Source organism: Neoarius graeffei, chromosome 22, assembly GCF_027579695.1.
Source record: "Neoarius graeffei isolate fNeoGra1 chromosome 22, fNeoGra1.pri, whole genome shotgun sequence".
In the NCBI taxonomy this organism is placed as follows: Eukaryota; Metazoa; Chordata; class Actinopteri; order Siluriformes; family Ariidae; genus Neoarius; species Neoarius graeffei.
This window is the reverse complement of record NC_083590.1, coordinates 23,683,736-23,710,455: the sequence shown is the minus strand read 5'-3', so window position 1 is coordinate 23,710,455 and position 26,720 is coordinate 23,683,736. Positions and strand designations below refer to the sequence as shown.

Sequence of the window (26,720 nt, the reverse complement as noted above, 5' to 3'; positions counted from 1 at the left end):
TCAGCGCTGAAGCAAATTGTTTCCCTCAGGATCTTTCTATTTTATTATTATTATTATTATTATTATGTTTTAAGGACGCTATTTCTCCCTCAGTTTTCAACCAATCATCACCAAATTTTGCCCAAAGAATAACCTCTGGACTGAATTACATTGCTATGACTTTTGGTGCTGATCTGGATCACTGATCCGGAATGATCCATGAAAAAATGGGATTTTTTTTCAATCATTTATAACTCTGTCAATTTTCATGATTTTTTAAATCGTTTTTTTTTTTTTTTATTGTGTTCAGGGCGTCAGGGCGCAACTTTTCCTCACTAAGCGTCGTTCTCTATCTCTTACCGTTCCAGATCTGTAGGGTACGGTGACCAGATGTCCCGGTTTGTAACAGCTTGCACAAATTACTCTGACTTTAGTCACAGTCTCTATCTAGTTTCAGATTGCCGTAACTTTATGTTTTTATTCCAACATGGAGAAGTTATCAGGAGGTTTTGTTTTTTCATGGTTTCTTACTAACAAACTTGACAAGCGATATGAGTTGACCTTTGACAAAGGCATTCTCTGAAGGGATCGTTAAAGGATAGTTTGTGACAAACTAAAGAACCTTTAGGGCTTTAGATTGAACCTTTCATAAATGCAGTACATTTTTTTTTTTTGTTTTTTCTTGCTTGCTTGATTCCATAGGAACATGAATGAAGGATATTTCATTCGTTATTTCATAATATAATTCTCTCTGAGTAATAGACTCTGAAGCAATATAATACCATTATGTTAAGTAATGCATAGCGGTAAGAATAGTAGTGAACTTTTCTTATTGAAAGAAAAATTCCAGTCATTTCATCCAAAACCAATCAGTAAAACACCAAGAGAGCACAAGACTTTCTTTTTCTCTTTTTTTGTTAGTTTTATTGGTCATTAAACATCCAGCAAAATTACACCATATAAATAAATAACAAAATAAATATGTGTCCCTGGAATAAATAAGTCAATAAATAATTTTATATAAATAAATAAATACATACATACATCATTTTCTGAATGTTTTTCTAAATTTCATTTTTCCCTGTAGTCAGTTTTAAAACACTGTCCTCACTGACTGTTTTTACGTCTTGATCTGTTCCGTCTCTAGCGGAACATTGAGAACTGCTAAAGTTTACTTAGCAGTTCCATTAACATTTAATTACACTGATGTGTGTTTTAATATAAAACAACAGTTCCTCAGTTTGGGTCCATCTCTAGGAGCCATTGCAAACTTTTAAAATGGCAACATGTTAGATCTTAGGATAAGGAGAACGCTCCGAAGAACGTTTTCCCGCCGGTGTTCTCGACTTTAGAGAGCAGCTCGGTGTCCATGACGGTGCGCAGTCGGTCTCCGGCCTCCAGGTTGAATGCGGCTCCGAGGTAGATAGCACCGAACCAGTGTGAGGGGTTCTCTTCAAGTGTTTTCCTGCAGGCTGATCTTGTAGAGCTCAGCAGTGGCTTCCATGAGCCATAGGCATCAGACCAACGAGACACTCTGTGACTCATGTGCATCACCTGGCCCTCGGCATCCTTATCATCAGCTTTGCAGTTGAGACGGTACGAGGCCTGGCTGTAGACGAAGTAGAGGCCGTCATGGAGAATCTTGATCTCGTTCCCCTCCAGTTTTAGGCCTGAGGCGAAAGCTTGGTCTGCGTTGTCTTTCCACTGGACAGATTTGTTCGAGTACTCCGAGTTGTAAGAACCTTCAGAAGAAAGAAAAATGCAAATGAAACATGTTTTCTTTTTCCTTTCATATTTATTTCTCTTCTGCTCTGTGAGTCAACACAGTAAGGCTTAATACAACTGATCTACAGTTTCTGTCAGCCACCGTACAAGTCATCAAATCTGATTTACCTACAGGTTTGAATCAGCTCATATTTAAAACGTTTCATTCAGCGCCAGATTGATTTTCTTTGTCTTAATCTAGAAACTCCTTTGTTGCTTTTCGAGCCTGTGTTTCCTTGCTGCTTTGTTTAGCGCTGTACCTAATCTGTGGTGGGTTTCCCAAAAGCCTCTTAACGCTAAGAGCATCTTAACTACGAGGGAGAGAGAGTGTTCACTGTGCTGCTCGCTCTACCGTTGAACAGTGATCTTTGTGACGCGATGCTTTTGAGAAAATCAAGCCAGTTTCTTACCTGAGAGATGAATCGCAGCCTTTGCAGTCTCGGAAATCTGCCTCAGCGCATGCTTGATTTCTGATGCGAGAAAAGAAGCAATGTCGTTAGCGTCGCGAATTTCAGAATAAGTTTCAGAGCTTGTTCGAGTGACTAATTAACTGGAAGAAGCGTTGATTTGAACTCACCTTGGGTTTCATCTGGTTGATTTTGCGTCTGTTAAATGAAGAAGAAAAACAAGAAAGAAGGACTGTGTTATTGCAGAGGTAAATATGAACAGGTTATAGAGCAGTGTCATGTCTCTATTCGCGCAGCTCACCTTGTTGAAAGAAAAGCAGACAGCAGCAGCAGCACAGAGACCCACAGCGAGCAGAATGCCACACGTTCTCCAAATTCCTGAAGAAGACGTGGCCTTCTCACGTACGAGCATCACCCGGGGTGTGTCCACATCCAACACAACCTGACTATCACTGGCCATCTCGTTCAGTAGTTAGTCCTTTAGGAGGAATGTAGTCTTCTGCTTGCAGCTCCTGCTGATGGAATTGAGTTCAGATGTCTGACTGGAGCTGAAGTTGCTCTTCGTGTCTGTCTTTGCTGCTTGATAATGGTGCTCCTGTGTGCTGGTCTGCTTTTAAAGCGGAGCTCTGGAGGCAAATACCGGGGAAACTCCACTGATGACAGAAAGGAGAGAGGAGGGGAAGAAACCATGAAGTGTTTCATTTTGTGAAAGCCCACAGACAAACCATGCCTACGCCCACGCACATTTCTTTTACCACACACACACACACACACACACACACACACACACACACACACGACCAGTGCTCCCATTTCTTTGTTTCTTCTCCCAACAAAAGTTTGTTTCTTTGCTTGCATTGTAATCTTTTTTTTTTTACTTTGAAAAAAAAAAGCATAAGATGAAATATACAGGTTTTCTCGCTATGGGTTTTTCTGCCCTTGTCTCGTGTTTGTGCTTTTTTTGATTCTCGTGTATTAGTCTTCCTTCCTCATTTGGCCCAATTTGAGTTCCCTCCCCACTTTTCTTCTTCTCCTTTCTCACCTCACCTCAAAGTAACTCAAACAGCACAGTCATTCTTATTATTTCATCTTAGTCTTTACTTATGAGGTAAGAATACACTTTAAAAAAGGTTCAGTCTAAAACCTTTATGTATCCTTAAGTTTATGCTTATTAGAAAACCTCCAACAAGACCTATGACGAAGTTCTTTGGAGAAAACTCAATCGAGGCCTGAAACAAATGCCGCTCCAGGACCAGTCAAAAATTTGGACGCACCTTCTAATTCAATGTTTTTTCTTTATTTTGATGAATTAAAAGACACTTCTTCATGTCTTAAAGTACATAATATGGATTAGTACAGTTGTGGAATAGGGCTATTTACTTATTTAGTATTTTAATTATTTACTATCTACTGTTTGACCTCAAACTCATTAAGAAGGAAGAAACTCATCCACTAATTACCTTTAGACGAGGCAGCTGTTAATTGAATTGCATTCAAAGTGACGACCTCATGAAGCTGGTTAAGATAATGCCAATAGTGCACAAAGTGTCATCAAGGTAAATGCTGGATACTTGGAAGAATCTAAACTATCAAACAGATTTGGGTTTGTTTGTTTACCACATAATTCGATATATGTTCCAGATGTTATTTCAAAGTGTTGATGTTGTCAGTGTTGTTCTACAATAGAAAAAATACAAAATACAGAAAACCCTATGAATGAGTAGAGTTGGGGTGTACAAACATTTGACTGCTACTGTATAAAAGTGTATTATTATCATTATCAAGGCTGTACCCAGGATCAAACGCTTAGTGATGTCCAGATTTTCATTTTATTCGATCTGACGTCTTTTGTGCCAACTTGAAATGGATGCCAGTTTCCTTCAGGTCGTCAGAAACTGTTTCAGTTTTCATCAGATGGAACATTTTCATCATATTAAAGACTGTGTCCCTGCTGAACATGAGACGATATCAACTGAAAATATCTTGAATATAGTCAAATGTATCTAGTATTTCTGTTATACGATGACAATAAACCAAATATAAAATTATTATCCCTATTTTGAAACATTTTTACTCATTTCAAGCTTGAAAAGTCTCGTACTATTGGAAAATAATTTTGCTGACTGTAAATATTTATATGGTAAAATAAAAGCTTATATGCTAAAATAAGAATTTAAAGTTGAAATGAGTAAAAAAAAAAGGCTAGAAAATGCTTTGACTTATATTTTGTTTATGGTAATTTTATAATAGTAAATACAAAATAAATCTGATTAGAAAATTTAACTTCATTTTATATATATATATACATACACACGAGGGTAAGTCAAAAAGTTCTAAGACAAACTGAAAAAAAAAATCTTTTTTATGAAAAAATAAAGCGATTTCTCAACATATCCTCCATTTAAGTCTAAACACTTCTGCAAGTGATGTTTCCATCGGAGAATTCCTTCTTTGTAGAATTCTGGGGGATGTCTTTCACACCTTTTGAAATTATAACATCTGTGTATATTTATTTATTTATTTATTTATTTATAATTTATTTATTTAATTTTTGCAGTGTAGAAGATCCAAACCTGAGTACTATCAGATGCCCAATTTTTTTCTTTAAAATATTTTACCTTATTTTAATTAAAGTTCGGTTTGATTTAATGAAGTCTTTTCCATGTTAAAATTGATGCCATTTACCTTGAAATTGTCAAAAGCTATTTAAAATTTTGATCATATTAAACATGTGTAGAATATTTTGGGGCTGTGGTGGGACTCATGATGTGGCCAAAATAATAATAATAATAATAATAATAATAATAATAATAATAATAATAAAAAGAACAGGATAAGCGGCTACAGATAATGGATGGATGGATAACAAAAAGATTAAATACTGAACCCTTAAGGACCCTTTAGTTTGTCCCTATGGGGAAATCTTCAAAGGTTCAACACAGAAAACTAAACCAGTTTAGTGTTTCAATATGAGTAGAATATAAGCACTTAACTAAGTATACTATCTAATGGAATTTTTGGAATTTTTAATGATTTTCATGATATCCAGTTTGGTTTTTTTGCCTCAAAGTTTAAATTGAGTTGCCAAATTCAAATCATTAAAAAAAAATCTTGTTTAATGTATAATACAAGTGAATAGTTTCTTTTATTGTGGGCTGTGGTCTGTGCCATGTTTAAAAGCTGTAGTGTGACTCATTTTGTGGCAGCATCATGTTCCATGATAGGAAGACTTTATGTAAATTTGCAAGCTAATTACCTTTGTTTTTAGTCAACGATAAGAATGTTGAAAGAATCAGACTGGTGTTAACGAGAAAGACAGAAGTCATCACAGACATAACATAACATAACAACATAACAACATAACATAACATAACATAACATAACATAACATAATCTACAGTACATTACCCAGTGGTTCCTGTATGATGTTATGTAATACTGTGCTGTTAATAAACTAATAATAGTATGTTCAACAACTTCAACAGCTATTAAGTGTTTTATTGTTATAGCAAGGTAATATCAACATTATGCCTAGTCTAAATAAAAAATGAGGATTGCATTTTTCCAGTTGAAAACACACCTTATATATAAGATAACGTTCCTTTATTTCCCCATGAGGGGAAATTCAGGTGTTGCAGCAGCTCAAGTACAGATTAAAATATCGATAAATGTAGACAAAGTAAAAAAAAAAATAGAATAAAATATAATGGAATAAAAATAGAACTAAATAAGGACAATTGCTCACAGAAGACATCAACGAACAACAAAAACTGGGAGGGGCACTACATCCAGTATTGGTGTAAAGCTGTATAAAGTGACACAGTGAAGTGAGGGAGCTGCAGGTATGGTGGAACTGTAACAATAATAGTGCAACATATGTCATGGGACATGATAATAGTGCAAATAAGAGGACAAATACATATACTATATAATATATTTTATTCTATCCACATTCACTGGATATGAGCAATCGCGTGTTCTGATTGGCTACTCGACTACGAGGATATCAGCTCATATACCATGAGTAGAGAAAAACAAAATGGCGGAGCGTGTTGCTGAACCAACCTAGGATGAAATAAAAACTCTACTCGAAAACAAAACCCCAAAAGTTGTTATCAAGTATGTAAAAGAAACATCTATCCATTATCTGTAACCACTCATCCTGTGCAGGGTCGCAGGCAAGCTGGAGCCTATCCCAGCTGACTATGGGTGAGAGGCGGGGTACACCCTGGACAAGTCACCAGATCATCACAGGGCTGACACATAGAGACACAGACAACCATTCACACTCACATTCACACCTACGGTCAATTTAGAGTCACCAGTTAACCTAACCTGCATGTCTTTGGACTGTGGGGGAAACCGGAGCACCCGGAGGAAACCCACGCGGACATGGGGAGAACATGCAAACTCCGCACAGAAAGGCCCTCGCCGGCCACGGGGCTCGAACCCGGACCTTCTTGCTGTGAGGCGACAGCGCTAACCGCTACACCACCGTGTAACACCGTGCCCGTGTATCTTTTTTATTTTTTGAAAATTATTATTATTGCATTTTTCACAAATTCCTCCTGTCATTTCGCTGGTTTGTTTACATTCAAAGCGGAAATGATTTTGTCGGATGTTTTGTATAAAGTTTTTTAGCAAGTTTGTAAAAAATAAAAATAAAAATGCTCAGTTTCTCAAAATCCAGTGAATGTGGATAGAATAAAACAGTTATTCCACGAAATCGAGTCGTACATGCCTCATAGCCAACTTGGTGCTACGCGCCTCGTCGGCTATCAGCTCATGTACGACTCAATTTCATGGAATAAGTGTTAAATATACAATAAGGGGCAGCCATTGCTGAAGGTTAGAGAAGCAGCCTTGGGCCCAAAGGGTTGCTGGTTTGATTCCTGGGACTGGAAGGAAAAATGTGAGGGGAGTTGAGTGAATGAACAGCACTTTCCCCTCCCTCTGTATCATGGCTGAAGTGCCCTTGAGCAAGGCACCGAACCCCTAACTGCTCCCTGGGTGCTGTAGCATAGCTTCCCACTGCTATGTGTGTGTGTGTGTGTGTGTGTGTGTGTGTGTGTGTGTGTGTGTGTGTGTGTGTGTGTGTGTGTGTGCATATGTGTGTTAAATGCAGAGAAGGGATTTTGCTGTGTTTGAGTGTACATGTGACAAATAAAGGCTTCTTCTTATGATTTTTCATAAGCCTACACATTTACTGTGTATAATGTTAACCTATAATTATAATTTGGTAACTGGAGATATGTAAGGGGTTAAGAAAAGACTATTATTATTATTATTATTATTATTATTATTATTATTATTATTATTATTACCTACACACAATACAAGGTTTAGACCTTATTATTCAGAATAAACAGTGAAAAAGTGAGCTGAAATAATGATCACATTCCTTTTCATTTTTTATTTACCACCTGTTACTTTGGTATTTCATTTTCTTTGAATTTTATCTCAGTATTTTCCGATATCACTCTTTCGTTCTCTTAAAATCTATATATTCTTGAAAAGTAAGCCCTGGGGCCTCATTTGGTTTCAGCCTCTTAAGTCTTTTACTCAGTTTCCTTCCTTTAACTAAAAATAGAGCCCTAGTGCAACAGCTGCTGGTTGGCCTGCATTAATACAGTATATTGTGCAATTTGTCTCAGTTTCAAACACACGTGGGCTGGCAAAGCGTAATCCTCTGCTGTTTGGGTTTGTACAATGCCATGATACGTGGCATTTAACATCAAAGGGTTAAAGAATGGATGAAAAAAAATCACACAGTTTGTGATCGCAGGATTGTAAGATGAGGTTGTATTTGGCATTTTGATCAGGCACTTCATCACCAGAGAACACTTTATACCCTTGTGGTGTTATTTTCTTTTTATTTTGGTGGAATGTTTTCGAGGGAAAAAGAGCTCTGTATCCAATTTCTCAAATAAACTTGGTTTTATAAGGTTCTACTGTGTATCTGCCAGCCAATCATCATCCAAAATGAACATAAGATTAGCGAGACATGGACAGCCTTGACTAATCAACATCGACGTTTTATTTACACTCTGATAGAAAAGAATTCAGAGGAGAAACACTGCATACACTTTTTGAAATATGAACTGATTTTGGCTTTATCTAGCTACACTGTCTAGCAATGTGTGAACAACCAGGAACTGAAGGTCAGCTTTTTAAGAACATAGTTGCACAATAACATTCTTGTATGTTCTAATGTATTTCAATATTGTTAAATGTTTTACAATGAAATGTCAAGAAATCTTGTTTTGGAAAAATGTTCAATTTTAGATCTTAGACTCAGAAAAATAAAACTTCCTGAAATGTGTATTGATATATGATCATGCCTTAATAGGCTTGAAAAGAGTTTATTACCATTTATTAGTTATTTATTGAGATTGAGAGATTGCGTAATCCCCTTACTTTTGCTCCCTTTTCATATCATAGTATAACTCACCAGACGGGAACCGTCAGGGCTTTCTACGCCTTCAGAGACGGCCCAGACATATCAGCATTTCAAATATTATATTTAGTTTCTTTCATTCTTTCAAAATTTCATTATAATTATTCTCTTTTAATTCTAATTCGGCCTCATTTTCTGTCAGATTTCCTTCAGAAATGAAAGGGTTACTGTCCTGAAAACATTAAAATCGAGTTACCCAATGAGATTGTTTTGTTTGTTGTCTCTAGGCTGAGAAGAGTTTAGAGCTGCTCACTCATTGGTTAGGACTTCATTGCCGAGACAGAAGGCCATGGCAGTGTATGTTTATGTAGGAACTGACAGATGAATTAACCAATCAGATTTTGATTTATAGTGGGGGGGACATAAAATTTATTGCCCTAGACCTCCTCGAAGGCCAACGCTAGCTTAACTGTGAGTTGGCACCATCAGCGCAGCAGTGAAGTCACCTTCCAGCCAGTGTAGCGTTCATCAGTAGTGTTAGTGAATGCTAATAAAGCGGTCAAGCCAGTGCTATCTATCAAGAGCAAGTAGCACTGGCTAACGACCAAGAAACTAAGATTTCTGTCTCCAGACTCTTCTTCCACACTGCACGCTCACTACAGTACTTTTCACTCAGACTTCAGTATTCATTTCCCTCTGTAATTTACTTAGTTACTTTTAAAATCAACATAGACAATTACACACAATGGAGCAACCTGGCAGCCTGACACTAATCCCTTACAAAATCCTTTGCCCTGTTGCTTTCTTGGTGTCTGGCCAAGTTTTGGCTGAGCTCAAGTCCCAGCTCTAATAGTAACGGTTTGCCACTCTAACCCGCACAGTATAAGTCTTTAAGGTTTGACAGCACATACATAAATATACAAAATGTCTGAAGCATGCTGGTTTATAATCCAGACAAAATAACATGAACAAACATAATTGCTAACCTGTGAAGCTACAAGTAGACTCAACTTTGCGATCAGCTCTCTGAGACACGACACGGTAATTTATTGTCATTTACAAAGGAATGTAAATTTGATGTTTGATTCAGTTCAATTTGATTTGTTTATTATATTGTGGGCTGTGGGCTGTGCTATGGTTAATGTTTATTATTCTCCAAAAATAAGTAGCAAGCTAATTAGATTCGTTTTTATTCAACAAAGACTGTTACTACAATACTGTGCTGTGCTGTTAATACACTAGTAAACTAGAAGGGAACTCGGTAGAGTGCATATCTCCACCAAGCCACATGTTATCAACATCAAAATCAAATCAGTTGAACCTTGGATAATACTAAAGCTGTCCACCAAATTTCATCCAAATCCTTTCAGTACTTTTTGAGTTACATTGGGAACAGACAAACAAATCCCGGATCGGCATACATATCTGGATTTGTATCAAAATTTAATCAATTGTTCCTTGGCCCATGGCTCACCTTTCCTCAAAATTTCATCGAAGTATGTTCACTAACTTTTGAGTTACATTAGGAACAAACAAACGAACGGAGGCAAAAACAGAACCTAACAATGCTCATAGTATGCTACGTTCAACAACTATGAAGTACTTTTATTGTGATCGCCAACTAAGGAGCTTATACTGTAGCTAGCTAATGTTACTGCAACTAACAAGCTAATATCAACATTATTGATACATGTAGCCAAATACAAAATGAGGTTTGCATTTTGCCTCACGTATACAGTATAGAATATGTTCTTGCATAAACCTACACATTTACTGTATATAATGTTAGCCTATAATTATAATTTGGTAACTGGAGATATGTAAGGGGTTAAAACAAAGATGAGTATTATTATCTACATACACAATACACAACTTAGGACCTATTATTCAGAACAAAAAGCTAAAAAAGTGAACAAAAATAATGAATACATTCCTTTTTATTTACCACCTGTTATTTTGCTAGTTCACGTTCTTTGAATTTTATCTCAATATTTTCTGACATCAGACTTCTGACTTGCTCTGAGATCCATCCATCCGTTATCTGTAGCCGCTTATCCTGTACAGGGTTGCAGGTAAGCTGGAGCCTATCCCAGTTGACTATGGGTGAGAGGCAGGGTACACCCTGGACAAGTCACCAGGTCATCGTAGGGCTAACACATAGAGACAAACAACCATTCACACCTACGGTCAATTTAGAGCCACCAGTTAGCCTAACCTGCATGTCTTTGGGGGAAACCCACACAGACACGGGGAGAACATACAAACTCCACACAGAAAGGCCCTCCTCGGCTGCTGGGCTCAAACCCAGGACCTTCTTGCTGTGAGGCAACAGTGCTAACCACTACACCACCATGCCGCCCTTGCTCTGAGATTTGATCTCAATTTTATTTCTTGAGCGTCTTTAACAATAGACACTGTCATTCAGCAGCTTTATAGAAATCAGGAGGTAGGTTTCAAGCAATCCAGAGTTGACACTGGAGATGGACATGTCCCTGAGATGACATGAGGAAAGAACTGTGAGTTATGTAACCTTAGTGTTAGTGTGTAGCTGTTGATGTGGTTGAGCTGTAAATGTGGAAATGTAACTTTCAGCACTTTACAGATTTGGTAACATGGGCTGCAAAATTTTGATGTCCCAGATCTCAGAACGGTTCTTCATGAGTCAAGAGTTGACATGTTCCAGCAGGTTGGTAAGGGACAATGGATGAAAGCATGTGTTCTGAGTTACATGAAGTGACGGAGATGATGGTTGAAGGATGGATGGATGGGCACTGCTGTGAGACGAACTCTAAACGTAAACTTCGACACCACCGGATTCTTTGGATTCTTTTCTTCTTTGAAAAGGACATCTCCCTCATGACTAAGTGTAAATTTACTAATCCTTTTATAGTCATTTGGAAAAAAATAAGCCTCTATATAGGCCTACACTCATTACACATCAATGCAACAGAGCATAACATCCTACATACGATGACATTCTCACTCACTGCGGTGGTTTCTTTAAATCTTTGCATATATAGCACCAGAGGAAATGAAAGTGTTGCTCATCAAATATCACATTTATATGAAATGCATGTGATGCCAGTTCAAGGTGTCACTATGTTCAACAGATTGCAACATTAAACTAAAAAAAAAGTTGTGAAATTTGCTAATATAATCCAATCTGGGGGGTGGGGTGGGGGTTTCCAGGATGACACAAGATGCTATGACAAATGTCAATATATATTGTCATATAATTCAAGCCACAGATTCCTATTAGTGCACTTCTTCTTCTCATATGTTATTGTTTCTGAAGTAACGCAGAAACCTGTATGGTGGATGCACTAGTGGTGTATAATGTGGGAGATGTTTAACATTTATGAAAGGAGTCTCCAGTTTCAGTAACTTTAACTGACTGTGTTTTACGGTATGACATCTTCAAGAAATTGGGCTTCTTGTGGTTTCTTAATATTGTAGTTTTTGAACTTTACAGCTTCGTAACATGGCCAGCTACATTTAATTTCTTCTTGTTTGTTTGTTGAGACAAAAAAAAAACAAGAGGCTAGTAAGGGAAAGACTATAGCTGCTATAACAAGCAATGCTTTTTTTTGCAGACCTTCCACAATATTAGCTATAATATAACTATAAATGTATATGATGTGAAAAATATGTGTTGTTCTGTAATCAATACAAAATTCTTATCATTGGTAAGTTGCTATGGTATAAGAGGAATAAAGCACTTTGTTTGTAACAAATAACATCCATCCATCCATCCATCCATTATCTGTAGCTGCTTATCCTGTTCTACAGGGTCGCAGGCAAGCTGGAGCCTATCCCAGCTGACTATGGGCGAGAGGTGGGGTACACCCTGGACAAGTCACCAGATCATCACAGGGCCGACACATAGCGACACACAACCATTCACACTCACATTCACACCTACGGTCAATTTAGAGCCACCAATTAGCCTAACCTGCATGTCTTTGGACTGTGGGGGAAACCGGAGCACCCAGAGGAAACCCACACAGACATGGGGAGAACATGCAAACTCCACACAGAAAGGCCCTCGCCAGCCGCTGGGCTCGAACCTGGACCTTCTTGCTGTGAGGTGACAGTGCTAACTGGAACAAATACCACTGTAGGAAAATAATCAGCTACTTCAGCAACAGGACCAGTCAAAAGTTTGGACACAGCTTCTAATTCAATGTTTTTCCTTTATTTTTATGAATTAAAAGTCACTTCTTCATGTCTTAAAGTAATGATAGATGTCATTTCTCTTTACTGAGTTGAGCGGGTCTTGACATAATACTGTATGGATTACTACAGTTGTGGAATAGGGCTATTTACTTATTCAGTATTTTGATTATTTACTATTTACTGTTTGGTCTCAAGCACATTAAGGAAGAAACTTGTCCGCTAATTAACTTTTGATGAGACACACTTGTTAATTGAAAAGCGTTCCAGGTGACGACCTCATGAAGCTGGTTAAGATAATGACAGTAGTGTGCAAAGCGTCATCAAGGTAAACGCTGGATACGCTGAAGAATCTAAAGTAAGATATCTACAGTGGGGCAAGAAAGTATTTAGTCAGCCACCAATTGTGCAAGTTCTCCCACTTAAAAAGATGAGAGATGCCTGTAATTTTCATCATAGGTACATGTGGTAAGTTCCCTATGGGTGGGTGGAGCACAGAGGACGGCAGGACAGAGATCGGATTCAATTCAGGCTTTATTGCCACCCTTTTCAGTAGACAATTCCACACGGAGACAGAGACAAACACACACACACTGCAGTCTCGTCCAGGGAAAGCTCTCTCTCTCTGCTCTCCCTCTGCCTCCTTAAATAGGGTGTGGTTACTGGGAAGACACACAAACACAGGTTAATTGCCGTCAGGTGTAGTGATTCTGCCACTCACCTTCCCTGACTCCGCCCTCCTGTCACAGACCGGCGCTTGACCACGCCCCCGCTGCCACAGTACACTTCAACTATGAGAGACAGAATGGGGAGAAAGAATCCAGGAAATCACATTGTAGGATTTTTAATGAATTAATTGGTAAATTCCTCGGTAAAATAAGTATTTGGTCACCTACAAACAAGCAAGATTTCTGGCTCTCACAGACCTGTAACTTCTTCTTTAAGAGGCTCCTCTGTCCTCCACTCATTACCTGTATTAATGGCACCTGTTTGAACTCATTATCAGTATAAAAGACACCTGTCCACAATCTCAAACAGTCACACTCCAAACTCCACTATGGCCAAGACCAAAGAGCTGTCAAAGGACACCAGAAACAAAATTGTAGACCTGCACCAGGCTGGGAAGACTGAATCTGCAATAGGTAAGCAGCTTGGTGTGAAGAAATCAACTGTGGGAGCAATTATTAGAAAATGGAAGACATACAAGACCACTGATAATCTCCCTCGATCTGGGGCTCCATGCAAGATCTCACCCCGTGGGGTCAAAATGATCACAAGAACGGTGAGCAAAAATCCCAGAACCACATGGGGGGACCTAGTGAATGACCTGCAGAGAGCTGGGACCAAAGTAACAAAGGCTACCATCAGTAACACACTACACCGCCAGGGACTCAAATCCTGCAGTGCCAGACGTGTCCCCCTGCTTAAGCCAGTACATGTCCAGGCCCGTCTGAAGTTTGCTAGAGAGCATTTGGATGATCCAGAAGAGGATTGGGAGAATGTCATATGGTCAGATGAAACCAAAATAGAACTTTTTGGTAAAAACTCAACTTGTCGTGTTTGGAGGAGAAAGAATGCTGAGTTGCATCCAAAGAACACCATACCTACTGTGAAGCATGGGGGTGGAAACATCATGCTTTGGGGCTGTTTTTCTGCAAAGGGACCAGGACGACTGATCCGTGTAAAGGAAAGAATGAATGGGACCATGTATCGTGAGATTTTGAGTGAAAACCTCCTTCCATCAGCAAGGGCATTGAAGATGAAACGTGGCTGGGTCTTTCAGCATGACAATGATCCCAAACACACCGCCCGGGCAACGAAGGAGTGGCTTCGTAAGAAGCATTTCAAGGTCCTGGAGTGGCCGAGCCAGTCTCCAGATCTCAACCCCATAGAAAATCTTTGGAGGGAGTTGAAAGTCCGTGTTGCCCAGCGACAGCCCCAAAACATCACTGCTCTAGAGATCTACATGGAGGAATGGGCCAAAATACCAGCAACAGTGTGTGAAAACCTTGTGAAGACTTACAGAAAACATTTGACCTTTGTCATTGCCATCAAAGGGTATATAATAAAGTATTGAGATGAACTTTTGTTATTGACCAAATACTTATTTTCACCATAATTTGCAAATAAATTCTTTAAAAATCAGACAATGTGATTTTCTGGATTTTTTTTTCTCATTTTGTCTCTCATAGTTGAGGTATACCTATGATGAAAATTACAGGCTTCTCTCATCTTTTTAAGTGGGAGAACTTGCACAATTGGTGACTGACTAAATACTTTTTTGCCCCACTGTATATACACAGCACATAAAAGTGGAGCTCCTGATGAGTGTATGAGCAAAATATTTGCAAGGGAACCAAATCAACCTGAATAGATTGATAATATAGCATACAAGCCACTGAATTGTGTCATGTGGTGTCGTGTATTTCACGTAAATAAATTGCCACATGGGGCGACACGGTGGTGTAGTGGTTAGCGCTGTCACCTCACAGCAAGAAGGTTCTGAGTTCAAGCCCAGTGGCTGACGAGGGCCTTTCTGTGTGGAGTTTGCATGCTCTCCCCGTGTCTGCGTGGGTTTCCTCTGGGTGCTCCAGTTTCCCCCACAGTCCAAAGACATGTGGTTAGGCTAAATGGTGGCTCTAAACTGACCGTAGGTGTGAATGGTTGTTTGTCTCTGTGTGTCAGCCCTGCGGTGGCGCAATATTTACAAAGTATTTTTAGTCAGGTTTTCATGTATAATCAGTGGAAACTGAGGCAATGCCACTGCTCACTTGCAGTGATAACGTTAATGTTAGTAGGTCAGTCTCTAACCTTTAACTGAAAAAATGCATTCTGTAAAATCCAAATCTATAAAAATAAGTGTTACACTGACCATTAAATTTAACCAAATTTTATAAGTGATGTTTATTTAATGGTTCATTTCAGTGAGGGGCGGCATGGTGGTGTAGTGGTTAGCGCTGTCGCCTCACAGCAAGAAGGTCCGGGTTCGAGCCCCGTGGCCGGCGAGGGCCTTTCTGTGTGGAGTTTGCATGTTCTCCCCGTGTCCGCGTGGGTTTCCTCCGGGTGCTCCGGTTTCCCCCACAGTCCAAAGACATGCAGGTTAGGTTAACTGGTGACTCTAAATTGACCGTAGGTGTGAATGTGAGTGTGAATGGTTGTCTGTGTCTATGTGTCAGCCCTGTGATGACCTGGCGACTTGTCCAGGGTGTACCCCGCCTTTCGCCCATAGTCAGCTGGGATAGGCTCCAGCTTGCCTGCAACCCTGTAGAAGGATAAAGTGGCTAGAAATAATGAGATGAGATGAGATTTCAGTGAGTTTTATTCTGGGTTTTATATATACAGGGTTAATCAAAATTATGTTAACACTTAAATGGTAGAAACCATTTATTCACAAAACATAGATCATATGTGCAAGATGATTTCCAGGGCAGTCTCAACCTGTTCGCCATCGTCTTCAACACACAAAAACCAGCGAGTAACAGCACCATTTAAAGCCCGGACACACATTTCGCAGGGAATAGATGATACCACAGTCTTTATTCTGTCCTTGAGGTCATTGATATCACGAACTTTCCTGCTATACACGCGCTCCTTCACCATACCCCATAAGCAGAAATCACAGGGCGTCAAATCAGGGGAGTGTGGAGGCCACGGCAATGGTCCACCGCGACCTATCCATGGACCTGGAAATGTGTGGTCGAGATAAACATGAACAGTACAGCCAAAATAGAAAAATAATCCATTAGTGTGAACATAATTTTGACTAACCCTGTATATATAAAATTCACCACTTGCCCCTCCTTTGGGTGGTATTTTTTCCCTCAAGATCGAGTCTTCCACCAGAGGCCTGGGAGTTTGAGAGTCCTGCGCAGTATCTTAGCTGTTCCTAGGACTGCACTTTTCTGGACAGAGATCTCGGGTGTGGTTCCTGGGATCTGTTGAAGCCACTCTCCCAGGTTGGGGGTCACTGTACTGAGGGCTCCTATCACCACGGGGACCACTGGTGTCTTCATGTTCCACATCTTTCCTCACTCTAATTTCAGCCGTTGATACTTCTCAAGCTTCTCAACTTCCTTTTCCCTGATGTTATTATCACTTGGTATTGCCACATCTATCACCACAGCCTTGTTCTCCCGTTTGTCCACCACTACCATGTCTGGTTGGTTAGCCATTACCAGTTTGTCCTTCTGTATCTGGAGGTCCCACAGGATCTTAGCTTGGTCATTCTCAACCACCTTCGGAGGTGTGTCCACAGATGTTTCTGAACACTATGCCAGCCACTTGGTTATGGCGTTCCATGTACACTCTTCCTGCATCTTACACCCTGCTGTTATGTGCTGGATTGTCTCTGGGGTATTTTTACACAGTCTGCACCTGAGGTTCTGCCTCGTGTGGTAGACCCCAGCCTCTATTGATCTTGTGCTAAGGGTCTGTTCCTGTGCAGCTATGATTGTTGCCTTTGTGCCGTCTTCCAGTCCTGTCCAAAAGTCTAAAGCACATGTAAAGACATGCTGTTGACCAAAAATAGCTTAAAAATAATAAAATGAGGCGGCACGGTGGTGTAGTGGTTAGCGCTGTCGCCTCACAGCAAGAAGGTCCGGGTTCGAGCCCCGTGGCCGGCGAGGGCCTTTCTGTGCGGAGTTTGCATGTTCTCCCCGTGTCCGCGTGGGTTTCCTCCGGGTGCTCCGGTTTCCCCCACAGTCCAAAGACATGCAGGTTAGGTTAACTGGTGACTCTAAATTGACCGTAGGTGTGAATGTGAGTGTGAATGGTTGTCTGTGTCTATGTGTCAGCCCTGTGATGACCTGGCGACTTGTCCAGGGTGTACCCCACCTCTCGCCCGTAGTCAGCTGGGATAGGCTCCAGCTTGCCGGTGACCCTGTAGAAGGATAAAGGCCAATTTAGACTGACAACCCAGTCCTCGCAGATAGCGTCGCAGACAGTGTCTGCGTAGCCCCCCCACCTTCACAGACGCTCTGCGCGCACCTCCCAAAAATTGTGACCACCACAGAAGCCTCGCAGACAGCGCCGCAGACAAGAGGGCTCTGATTGGTCCACTCTACATCCGCTGTACACGCACTTCCGCTTCCCTACTTTCCCGGTTTGGTTTGTTTTCACGACCGGCATTTTTAAAAACACAAGCGAAGATGGAGCAGCATGAAGAGCGGTTGATTGAGGAAGTACGGACATCTATACGACTCCAGTTCTAGTCATTATAAAAAAAAAGTTCTAGTCATTATAAGTAACCGGAGGATAAACACTCCACTAACCACACCCACCAACTACTCCTAGTGACTTCGCGCCCCCTTGCGTTGTGCCGGTGAATAACATCTCGCACGCCTATTACTCCCCGCTCAACAATAAATTACAACTGTCTGCGAAAAGCTATCTGCGAAAGCCTTGTCGCAAGAGCATGCAGAGGCCTTAAAGCGGCTAGAGATAATGAGATGAGATGAGATGAGATGAGATGAGATGAGATGAGATGAGATAATAAAATGAAATTTTTCAATATTAAAAAAATACTAGAAACAGTAAGCAGTAAGCCATAATAAATTAAACAAAGTCAACAGCTGGTGTGAGACGACCCTTTGATTAAAAATAATAATAATAATAGCAGTCTCAGGTCCAATGAGTGCAGTTTTATGTGGAAATGATCTGTAGGTTTTACTGAGCATCTTCCAGAACCAGCCCCAGTTCTTCTGGACACCTTGACTGTCACACTCGCTTCTTCATTTTGCACCAAAACCCAGCAGCCTTCATTATGTTTTCGTTTTTCATCTGAAAAGTGCTCTTTTATGTAATATACTGCTCAGGTACAAACTTTTTTTTTCTGTAACATTTAATTTTGTGCTGGAAAACAAAACAAACGTTTGGACTCTAAAATGTTTTTGTACCGACTCGATAATGTGGAAGTCATCAAATAGAAATCTATAACAAAGTTTGTATGAAAAAAAAGGGGCCGAAGACTTTTGCACAGTACTGTAATATAGGAAAAAACGCATTGAAAATTCCACTTATGTGATTTATTTGCTTTGAGCTCGATTAAAGGAAGCACAGATGGAGAGAAATTCATCATTTTTATATCAGTAATGTTCATTTATGTGAGAATTACATATGCTGTCATTTTGTAGTTGAGTAAAAAATGAGAAATGCAGATTAAAGAGACAAAAACAACAAAAAGACGAATGACATAAAAAGTAAAAACAATCAAAAGTTTCGCAGGTTACTTCAAAATATGAAGGAGTCTGAGGAAGGAAGGAAAGTCAGAGTCGATGACATGGTGTTGAGGTGGTGAAAGATGACACGAGTATAGTTCCACAGAATCTCATAGTCGTTCTTTTTTCTTTTTTTTGCTACTGCTAATGTCCAAATATGGAACTGAGTAATTTTATAATGTCACACGCTTACTGTACAGTTTCTATTCTACATATTTTAAGCACTGACCAAATTTAAAGAAAGTAGAATCAAAGTGGATTGTTATATCTAGATTTTTTTGTTGTGATGGTTGTTGTTGTTGTTTAAAACAAATTTAAGTCGATGAAGTGATGGTGCAGTTTTGGAGAATCACACAAAAGAGTTTGAACATGGAGTGTGGGCGGAAACTAAACTAAACCACTGGTGTGAATGAGATGTAAGCTTCCGTAGAACACACGAAAGTGGGGCATTTTTAAATAGTACATTGGAGTCGTACTTCTCTTTAAATGTTGGTGTTAAGAAGTAGAAAAGATTGGGGATCTGATCAGGGACAGCCCCCTATTTCCCCACATTTTGGTCATATCTCAATGGAGCAGCTGTGTTTTTTTGTTTTTTTTTTAATTATATAAGATTCTTGAATCTCATTGGTGTTGATTTGTATTTTTATAACAGCGGCTTAGACAGTAGTTTCATCTGGATTGTATTTGCTAAGTTGATTTTAATGCGCTAGTTCGAAAACGATATTGTTTCTACAGTAACAGCTCATACACAGGGACCCGACATCATCTAAACCTAATGACAAACAGACGTTTTAAAATAGTTGAATTCAAATGGTGACTTTTCTGTCAGGAGTTTATTTCACATTTAACACCGAACAAATTTTCAAGAGAGAAAGAAAAAAGAAAGAGGAAGAGAAAGTCTGGTGAAGGAACAACTGTTTATAGCTACTATGATATAAGTGATAACAGGAACTAACTTGGCTTGTGGACATTCAACAACATTAAATCTGACTTTATACCACAGCGCAGTTGAATGCTGAAATCTGATTGGTCAGAAGGTGTGTATTATTTGAGTGTGACAGGACGGTTCAGACAGGAGCCCCGGCTGTAACATGAATCATAGATTTAGATTAATGCGCTCAATCTAATACATTCCTGTTTCTATAGTAACAGCTCATACACAGGGAGCTCATACACATGGCAGAAGCGCCGCATAATCTAAGAGTCATCACAAAGGGATTTTAAAACCTGTAATTGATTATCATGAGTGTCAACACTTTGTAACAGTCACCGTTTTCAGGATAGAGGAATTTACGCTTCCAGTTTCTCTGTAAAATGACGAGAGAGAGAGCTGTTGCAATGCACGATGTGGCCTAAACACTTCACACCGTGCCGTTATATGAAAATAATCTACTTCAAGTTGGTAATGGCACTCCGCTTTGCGTTGTGCTGTATCACACCACCCCGGTGTGGATTATTTTCTTATAATAAATAGCATGTGTATTGCAGGTCCGTTAATTAAAAATACTTTGTGCAGTGCAGTTATATGAAAGAAGTAATCCTCTGTGGATGGTAACCAGTGTTGGAAATTAGCACCCGCTCCTTGTTGAATTTGCTCAACCTACCAGCGACAGTGGCAAAGAAAGAATGCAATTGTAATAAAACTATTTGTGACATTTCATAGTGCAGACTGAATCGCGAGTCTTAAAGTCATGAGGTGTCATTAAAGTGTCCGAGTGAAACAAGAAGACTTGGATTCAATGTAGCAACTTGAGCATACAACGCTAACTAGTGCTAACTTGAGCATACAAGGCTAACTAGTGCTAACTTGAGCATGCAAGGCTAACTAGTGCTAACTTGAGCATACAAGGCTAACTAATGCTAACTTGAGCATGGAACGCTAACTAGCACTAACTACCAACTGACGGTTAAAGAGAATTACCTCAGCCAAAGCTAGGGTTCCAGCAAACAAACAAAAAAAGTTACATTATGGGGGTTAAGAGGTCTGCAGAAAAAAAAAACCTCCTAGGAGACACAGGCCAAAGAAGCGAAGGGTGAAAAATGTTTTTGTTCGAAATGACAAATGGAGAAAAGCCAAGAATGGGGAGTTCCGTGAATGATTAGTGGTTCTTTAATCTGCCCAACTCATCAAATGTAACTTCCATCAGTTCACAGTTGTGTGCGTGCGTGCGTGCGTGCGTGCATGCATGAGAGAGAAGATGTATTTCTCTCGAGTATTTTCCTCAAGTTTAAATATGTAACTTTTGAAATAAAATAGCCTATTTACCTAAATAATCATGCTTGAATATTATAGCTCTTACTGTATTATTTTCCACATGCAGTTACACACTTTCAGCTAAAACAAGAAAGTGGCTGGTTAAACAACATGGCTGCAAATTAGTGCTGGAGTACATGAGTCCGTTCTCAAGACCACTTTTGGAAGGTCTTGGTCTCGTCTTGGAATCAACCGCATTTTTACTTGGGCATGTCTCGGTCTCAGACATAGAGGACTCGGGATTTTATTTCAAGACCAGTCAAGATCACAACTGTGGGGATTTCACTAAATTGCCTGTGCATTGTCTGATTTATTTGTTAACATCATTACTGTGATTAGATGTAAAATTTCCTGCTTCAAATGCAACCGATAATGTGACTCATTGCTAATTTGAAAATTTTCTTTCTGTTAATGGTGGTCACGCCACCCCCTTCACACACACTGGTCTGGTCCTGGTCTTGACTCGGTCTCACCCTGCCTTGGTCTTGACTTGATCTCAACCCCTCAAAGTCTTGGTCTTGTCTCGATCTCAGTACACTCTGGTCTTGGTCATGACTTGGTTGGCTTAGATGGTCTTGACTCAGTCTTGCCCTGCCTTGGATTTGGCCTTTACTTGATCTCACTCTGGTCTTGGTCATGACTTGGTCTTGGTTTAGATGGTCTTGACTTGGTCTTGCTCTGCCTTGGTCTTGACTTGATCTCAACCCCTCAAAGTCTTGGTCTTGTCTCGGTTTCGATACACTCTAGTCTTGCTCATGACTTGGTTTTGGTTTCGATGGTCTTGACTCAGTCTCGCCCTGCCTTGGTCTTGGTCTTGACTTGATCTCAACCCCTCGAAGTCTTGGTCCTGTCTCAGTTTCGATACACTCTGGTCTTGGTCATGACTTGGCCTCAGCTTAGCTGGCCTTGACTCGGTCTTGCCCTGCCTTGGTCTTGGTCTTGACTTGGTCTTATCTTGGTCTCGATACACTCTGGTCTTGGTCATGACTTGGTCTTGGTTTAGGTGGTCTTGATTACAACACTAGTGCAAAGTGTAGAACCACAATTTAATATGTTTTGGAGTATCGTGTTTAATACATAGCCTCCGGTTAATTTTTTGTCAGGAATGAGCAAAGAAAAGAAAAGTATTTGTTTTGAGTATTCTCATAAGGTGACATGGACTAATGGTACATCCATGTCACAGCACCAGTGACTCCATTTTGTCTTTATGCATCATTCCGAGAATGAAGTGTTTTATGAGCAAACTTCTCCGCACCCAGTTTCCTACCACAATACTCAAATTGTCTTAATTTCTTAAATTATTAAAGTATTTTGTGGTAACTAAAAAAATATTGGCCTTTGTCTTATTATAACTTATTGTCTTATATATTGACACATAGCTACACCTTTTTTTTTCTTTTTTTTTTTAAATGTCACAGTAGAGGTTCTGTATTTCTGTGCCTCGGTGGATGTGTTCACTATAGTTTCAGTATGTATGTATGTATGCGGTCTGAATACTCAGTCGCTCTGTTCACTAAGCACTGTATTTATTAACTTTCTCTCACTTATCTGTGTCAGATAACATGAAGTGAAACTGAGAAACAAAGACAATTAATAGGGAACACGGTAACAAGTCAGAGATGTTGTATACAATACATACGGTGGATTCAAAACTAAACCATATGACCTGTAACGTTTCTGTGGTGGATGTCATCATGGAATAAATCACTTACTATGACAATGACATCCCATGTGCTGGAGTGCATGTGCAGTGAATGATGGACACGGTGGTGAAGTGTGGGAGGGAGAAATGGAGAATTTCATCATCCAGATCACCCAAATAATGATTAACTTGACTTCCTGCAGCTGTACAGTACCATGCTTCTGTTTCATAATCTCACAGACATGTCGGAAATTATATATAAAATAAAATATATGTGTCATACCATAAGGTTATGCAAGTCTAGTCGTAGAGGTGTATTACACACACTTTATGACTTCAAATACCATATAAAGTAAAATGTACGATCTGGTTGCCTAGCAGCATGAAAAAGGAAATTTTTTGTTAGGAATTTCTTTAACACTTTTTGGGTGCAATCACAGTTACTCGGAAAAATCTACGGAAATCTAGACAGATTGGATTTGTTTGACACATTTTGGTCATTTGTCTGATTCCATGTGCTTCATATTTTCACTGTTTTTATGTCTTTTAAATGTGGATTTGAATTTGAATAAATAAATAGTTTTAATAAATAAATAAATACAAATAATCGTAAACACTTGAGCTGTATTTCAATGTTTCAAAATGTTCACAAAAATCTCATCTCATTATCTGTAGCCGCTTTATCCTGTTCTACAGGGTGGCAGGCAAGCTGGAGCCTATCCCAGCTGACTACGGGCGAAAGGCGGGGTACACCCTGGACAAGTCGCCAGGTCATCACAGGGCTGACACATAGACACAGACAACCATTCACACTCACATTCACACCTACGGTCAATTTAGAGTCACCAGTTAACCTAACCTGCATGTCTTTGGACTGTGGGGGAAACCGGAGCACCCGGAGGAAACCCACGCGGACACGGGGAGAACATGCAAACTCCGCACAGAAAGGCCCTCGCCGGCCACGGGGCTCGAACCTGGACCTTCTTGCTGTGAGGCGACAGCGCTAACCACTACACCACCGTGCCGCCCGTTCACAAAAATATCCAGCCAAATTACGATTTGGACATTTTGGAATGTTCTGATCCTCCCTTCCTTATTACCCTTCCTTAAACAAACAGACAAAAAAAAGTATTCTGAAATTTTAGACCAAAACTTCCAGTGTGTCTTAAAATATGAAGAAAATTCTGGTTGTCTTTTTGCTGTATTTTAATGAATTTTAATGAATACATCCTACTTTCACTGACCTTTCCTTTAATACTTTTAACAGCTCTTTGTATTACAAAAAAAAAATATCACAATTGATACAAAAACATATTTTGCTTTATGGTACCTTAAGTCACACCAGCAGTACGAGCCAAAAGTTTGGAAACACTTAATCATGACTATGACTGTTGTTTTCCCACAGATCATTTTTCCCCACTGTATACACTCACTGGCCACTTTAATAGGAACTTGTTCTTGGCTGGCAGGAGTGGAACCCAACATGGTCTTCTGCTGTTGGATGCTGAGATGCTTTTCTGCTCACCACGGTTGTAAAGAGTTGCTATGAGTCATTATATCCTTCCTGGCCAAAAAGCTCAAACCAATCTGTCCATTTTCCTCTGAGCTCTCTTATCAACAAGGCGTTTGTTTCCATCCACAGAACTGTCACTCGCTCTGCGGTTTTTGTTTTTCGCACCATTCTGTCTGTGTAAACTCTGGAGTTTCTGAAAACTCAACAGTCTCTGAAAGACTCAAACCAGCAGTCCATGTGGCTCAAACCAATACCCATGCCAACACACAGTGAAAGAAAGTCACACTTTGAGATCACAATTTTTCCCATTCTGATGTTTGAACATTGCGAACACTAACTGAAGCTCTTGATTTGTATCTGTATGATTTGATGCATTGTGCTGCTGTCAAGGGATCGGCTGATTAGAGAACCGCATCAAACAGCGGGTGTGGTGTGGGGTGTTCCTAATAAAGTGGCAGGCAAGTGTATATTATTATCAGTTTGTATTAGAGCCGTGTGTCTCTTGTATCTATTATGTCAACAGTAAATCTGTAAGTTCCACTGAGGTAGACTCTCATGGAGAATAGTACAGCTGGGACAACCTGTGTGTGTAAGTGGGACTTTCCCATCTCTGCCCCTGAATAACGCACTTGTTTTCAGCCAGGTCGAGGCTTTACCTGAGCGGAGGGAGCGATGTGAAACTCTCCACACTTTAAAGTCTCAAGGTGGAGGAGGGTTTCTGTGCTTACTCATATGTGTATACCTTTTTGACCTACTTTGACCTACTTGCACAGGCAAGCCCCTCTCTATTTAATTCCCCCTTTCATGGAACATATGAGTTGAAAAAGAGAAGTTTACTAGAAAATAAGCATAGATAAGGATGTTAGGCTTCAATTGTATCTATAAAGTGAGATAAGAAGGTGTGCAGTTCCAAGAATAACTGTTTCCAACTCTGTCATGCTTAAGACATAAGTAATTACCCACCAACCATCTGTATAGTATTTACTATGGTACATTACTGGGATGTACAACATACCCAGGGGAGCAGTTGGGGGTTCGGTGCCTTGCTCAACGGCACTTCATCCATTCCTGCTGATTCAGGGAATCAAATTAGCAACCTTTTGGTCGCAAAGCTGCTTCACTAACCATTAGGCCATAGACATATAAACATAGACGCCGCATTGAACTGGTGGCCCGTTGCTGGGATACGTCAGAGTGTCCGCCATATTGGATGTGGCAAATCTTCCCTGTAAACCAATGCAAGTAAATGAACTGAACTTCATAAAGCCCCTTTCTACAATAATGTTTAACTCGATGCCTTTTATTCACCCATTAAGACACACACGTATATATTTGGGAAACAAACAGGCATCAAAACAACATAACTTTTTAATGTGATGGTTATAAATAGTGTGCGAAATACCCGTCAGTATTCTGAATGACCGCCAAACTGAGTTCGGCCAGGTTCTAACGTCATACCAAAACAAAATACATCACTGATTCTTTCACATTCAGAAAGGTTAAAAACATTCATCGTACATTCAAAAACGTTCATCATAGTGTGGCACTGTATTATCTAATTCTCACTGCTTATAACTATACACCTACCCGGTGGAGATGAGCTGGGAAACTGAAGACTGAAGGAACAGCTCCCTCTCTGATCCTGACTGTCTGACCTGTTCTGTCCAAATCCTCCGTTCTGAAGTGTTCACTGCAGAGCATGGATGACGGAGTAGCAGAAAACCCTTCCCGTCGCACAGCTGTCTCCCACCGCTTTTTCATGTCTTTATTTTTGGGAAACCTACATAGTATGTGAAAAGTTAGCTAAGCAACTAACTAACAACAATCAGCGTAGTTACGAAGGAAATACTTCGTTGTTTGGAGACAGGTTTCACCGAGCGGCTATTATGCGCGAGACTTCATATTAGCCACAAAGTCAGAAAAATCTGTTCGTAAAATTACGTCATAATGACCAAATACAATGAAAAGTATTTTTCCAGTCTCACCTGTGAAAGGTAATCCCATGTGATCTCGTTTGGATGGTAAACCTGTTGGTACAGCACATGAATGAGGCATCTTTATTCTCGGCTACTGTCTAGACGCTATACCAGAGACGGTTGAAGAATCTCCACTTTGCCACATCCAATATGGTGGCGAGGATCACGTATGATTCTACGCAGAAGGAGGCGTCTATGTTTATATGTCTATGCCATTAGGCCATGTTTCCTTTCCTGTAGTTAACAATTATTTCATGAAATCGAGTCATACATGAGCTGATAGCCAATGAGCCACGTAGTGCCGAGTTGGCTATAAACCATATACGACGAGATTGAGTGGTATAACTGTTTTATTCTATCCATATTCACTGGATTTTGAGAAACAGAGCATTTTTATTTT

General features: G+C 39.9%; 1 protein-coding gene across 1 annotated transcript; it reads right to left on the bottom strand.

Moving 5' to 3' along the window:
• Nucleotides 1-928: 928 nt before the first annotated feature.
• Nucleotides 929-2,780, bottom strand: tnfa (tumor necrosis factor a (TNF superfamily, member 2)). The gene is made up of 4 exons (XM_060904041.1): nucleotides 2,452-2,780; nucleotides 2,321-2,348; nucleotides 2,154-2,213; nucleotides 929-1,721 (listed from the first exon to the last, which is right to left on the bottom strand). The coding sequence occupies exons 1-4, from the start codon at nucleotides 2,608-2,610 to the stop codon at nucleotides 1,276-1,278; spliced, it is 693 nt and encodes a 230-aa protein (XP_060760024.1). The 5' UTR covers nucleotides 2,611-2,780; the 3' UTR covers nucleotides 929-1,275.
• Nucleotides 2,781-26,720: the final 23,940 nt, after the last annotated feature.

Excerpts from the sequence above, each read along its gene's own strand:
- tnfa (XM_060904041.1), bottom strand. The coding sequence starts at position 2,610 with ATGGCCAGTGATAGTCAGGTTGTGTTGGATGTGGACACACCCCGGGTG. Across the intron at positions 2,214-2,320 it reads TCAACCAGATGAAACCCAAG|AAATCAAGCATGCGCTGAGG; the intron begins GTGAGTTCAAAT and ends TTCTCGCATCAG. Across the intron at positions 1,722-2,153 it reads GGCTGCGATTCATCTCTCAG|GTTCTTACAACTCGGAGTAC; the intron begins GTAAGAAACTGG and ends TTTCTTCTGAAG.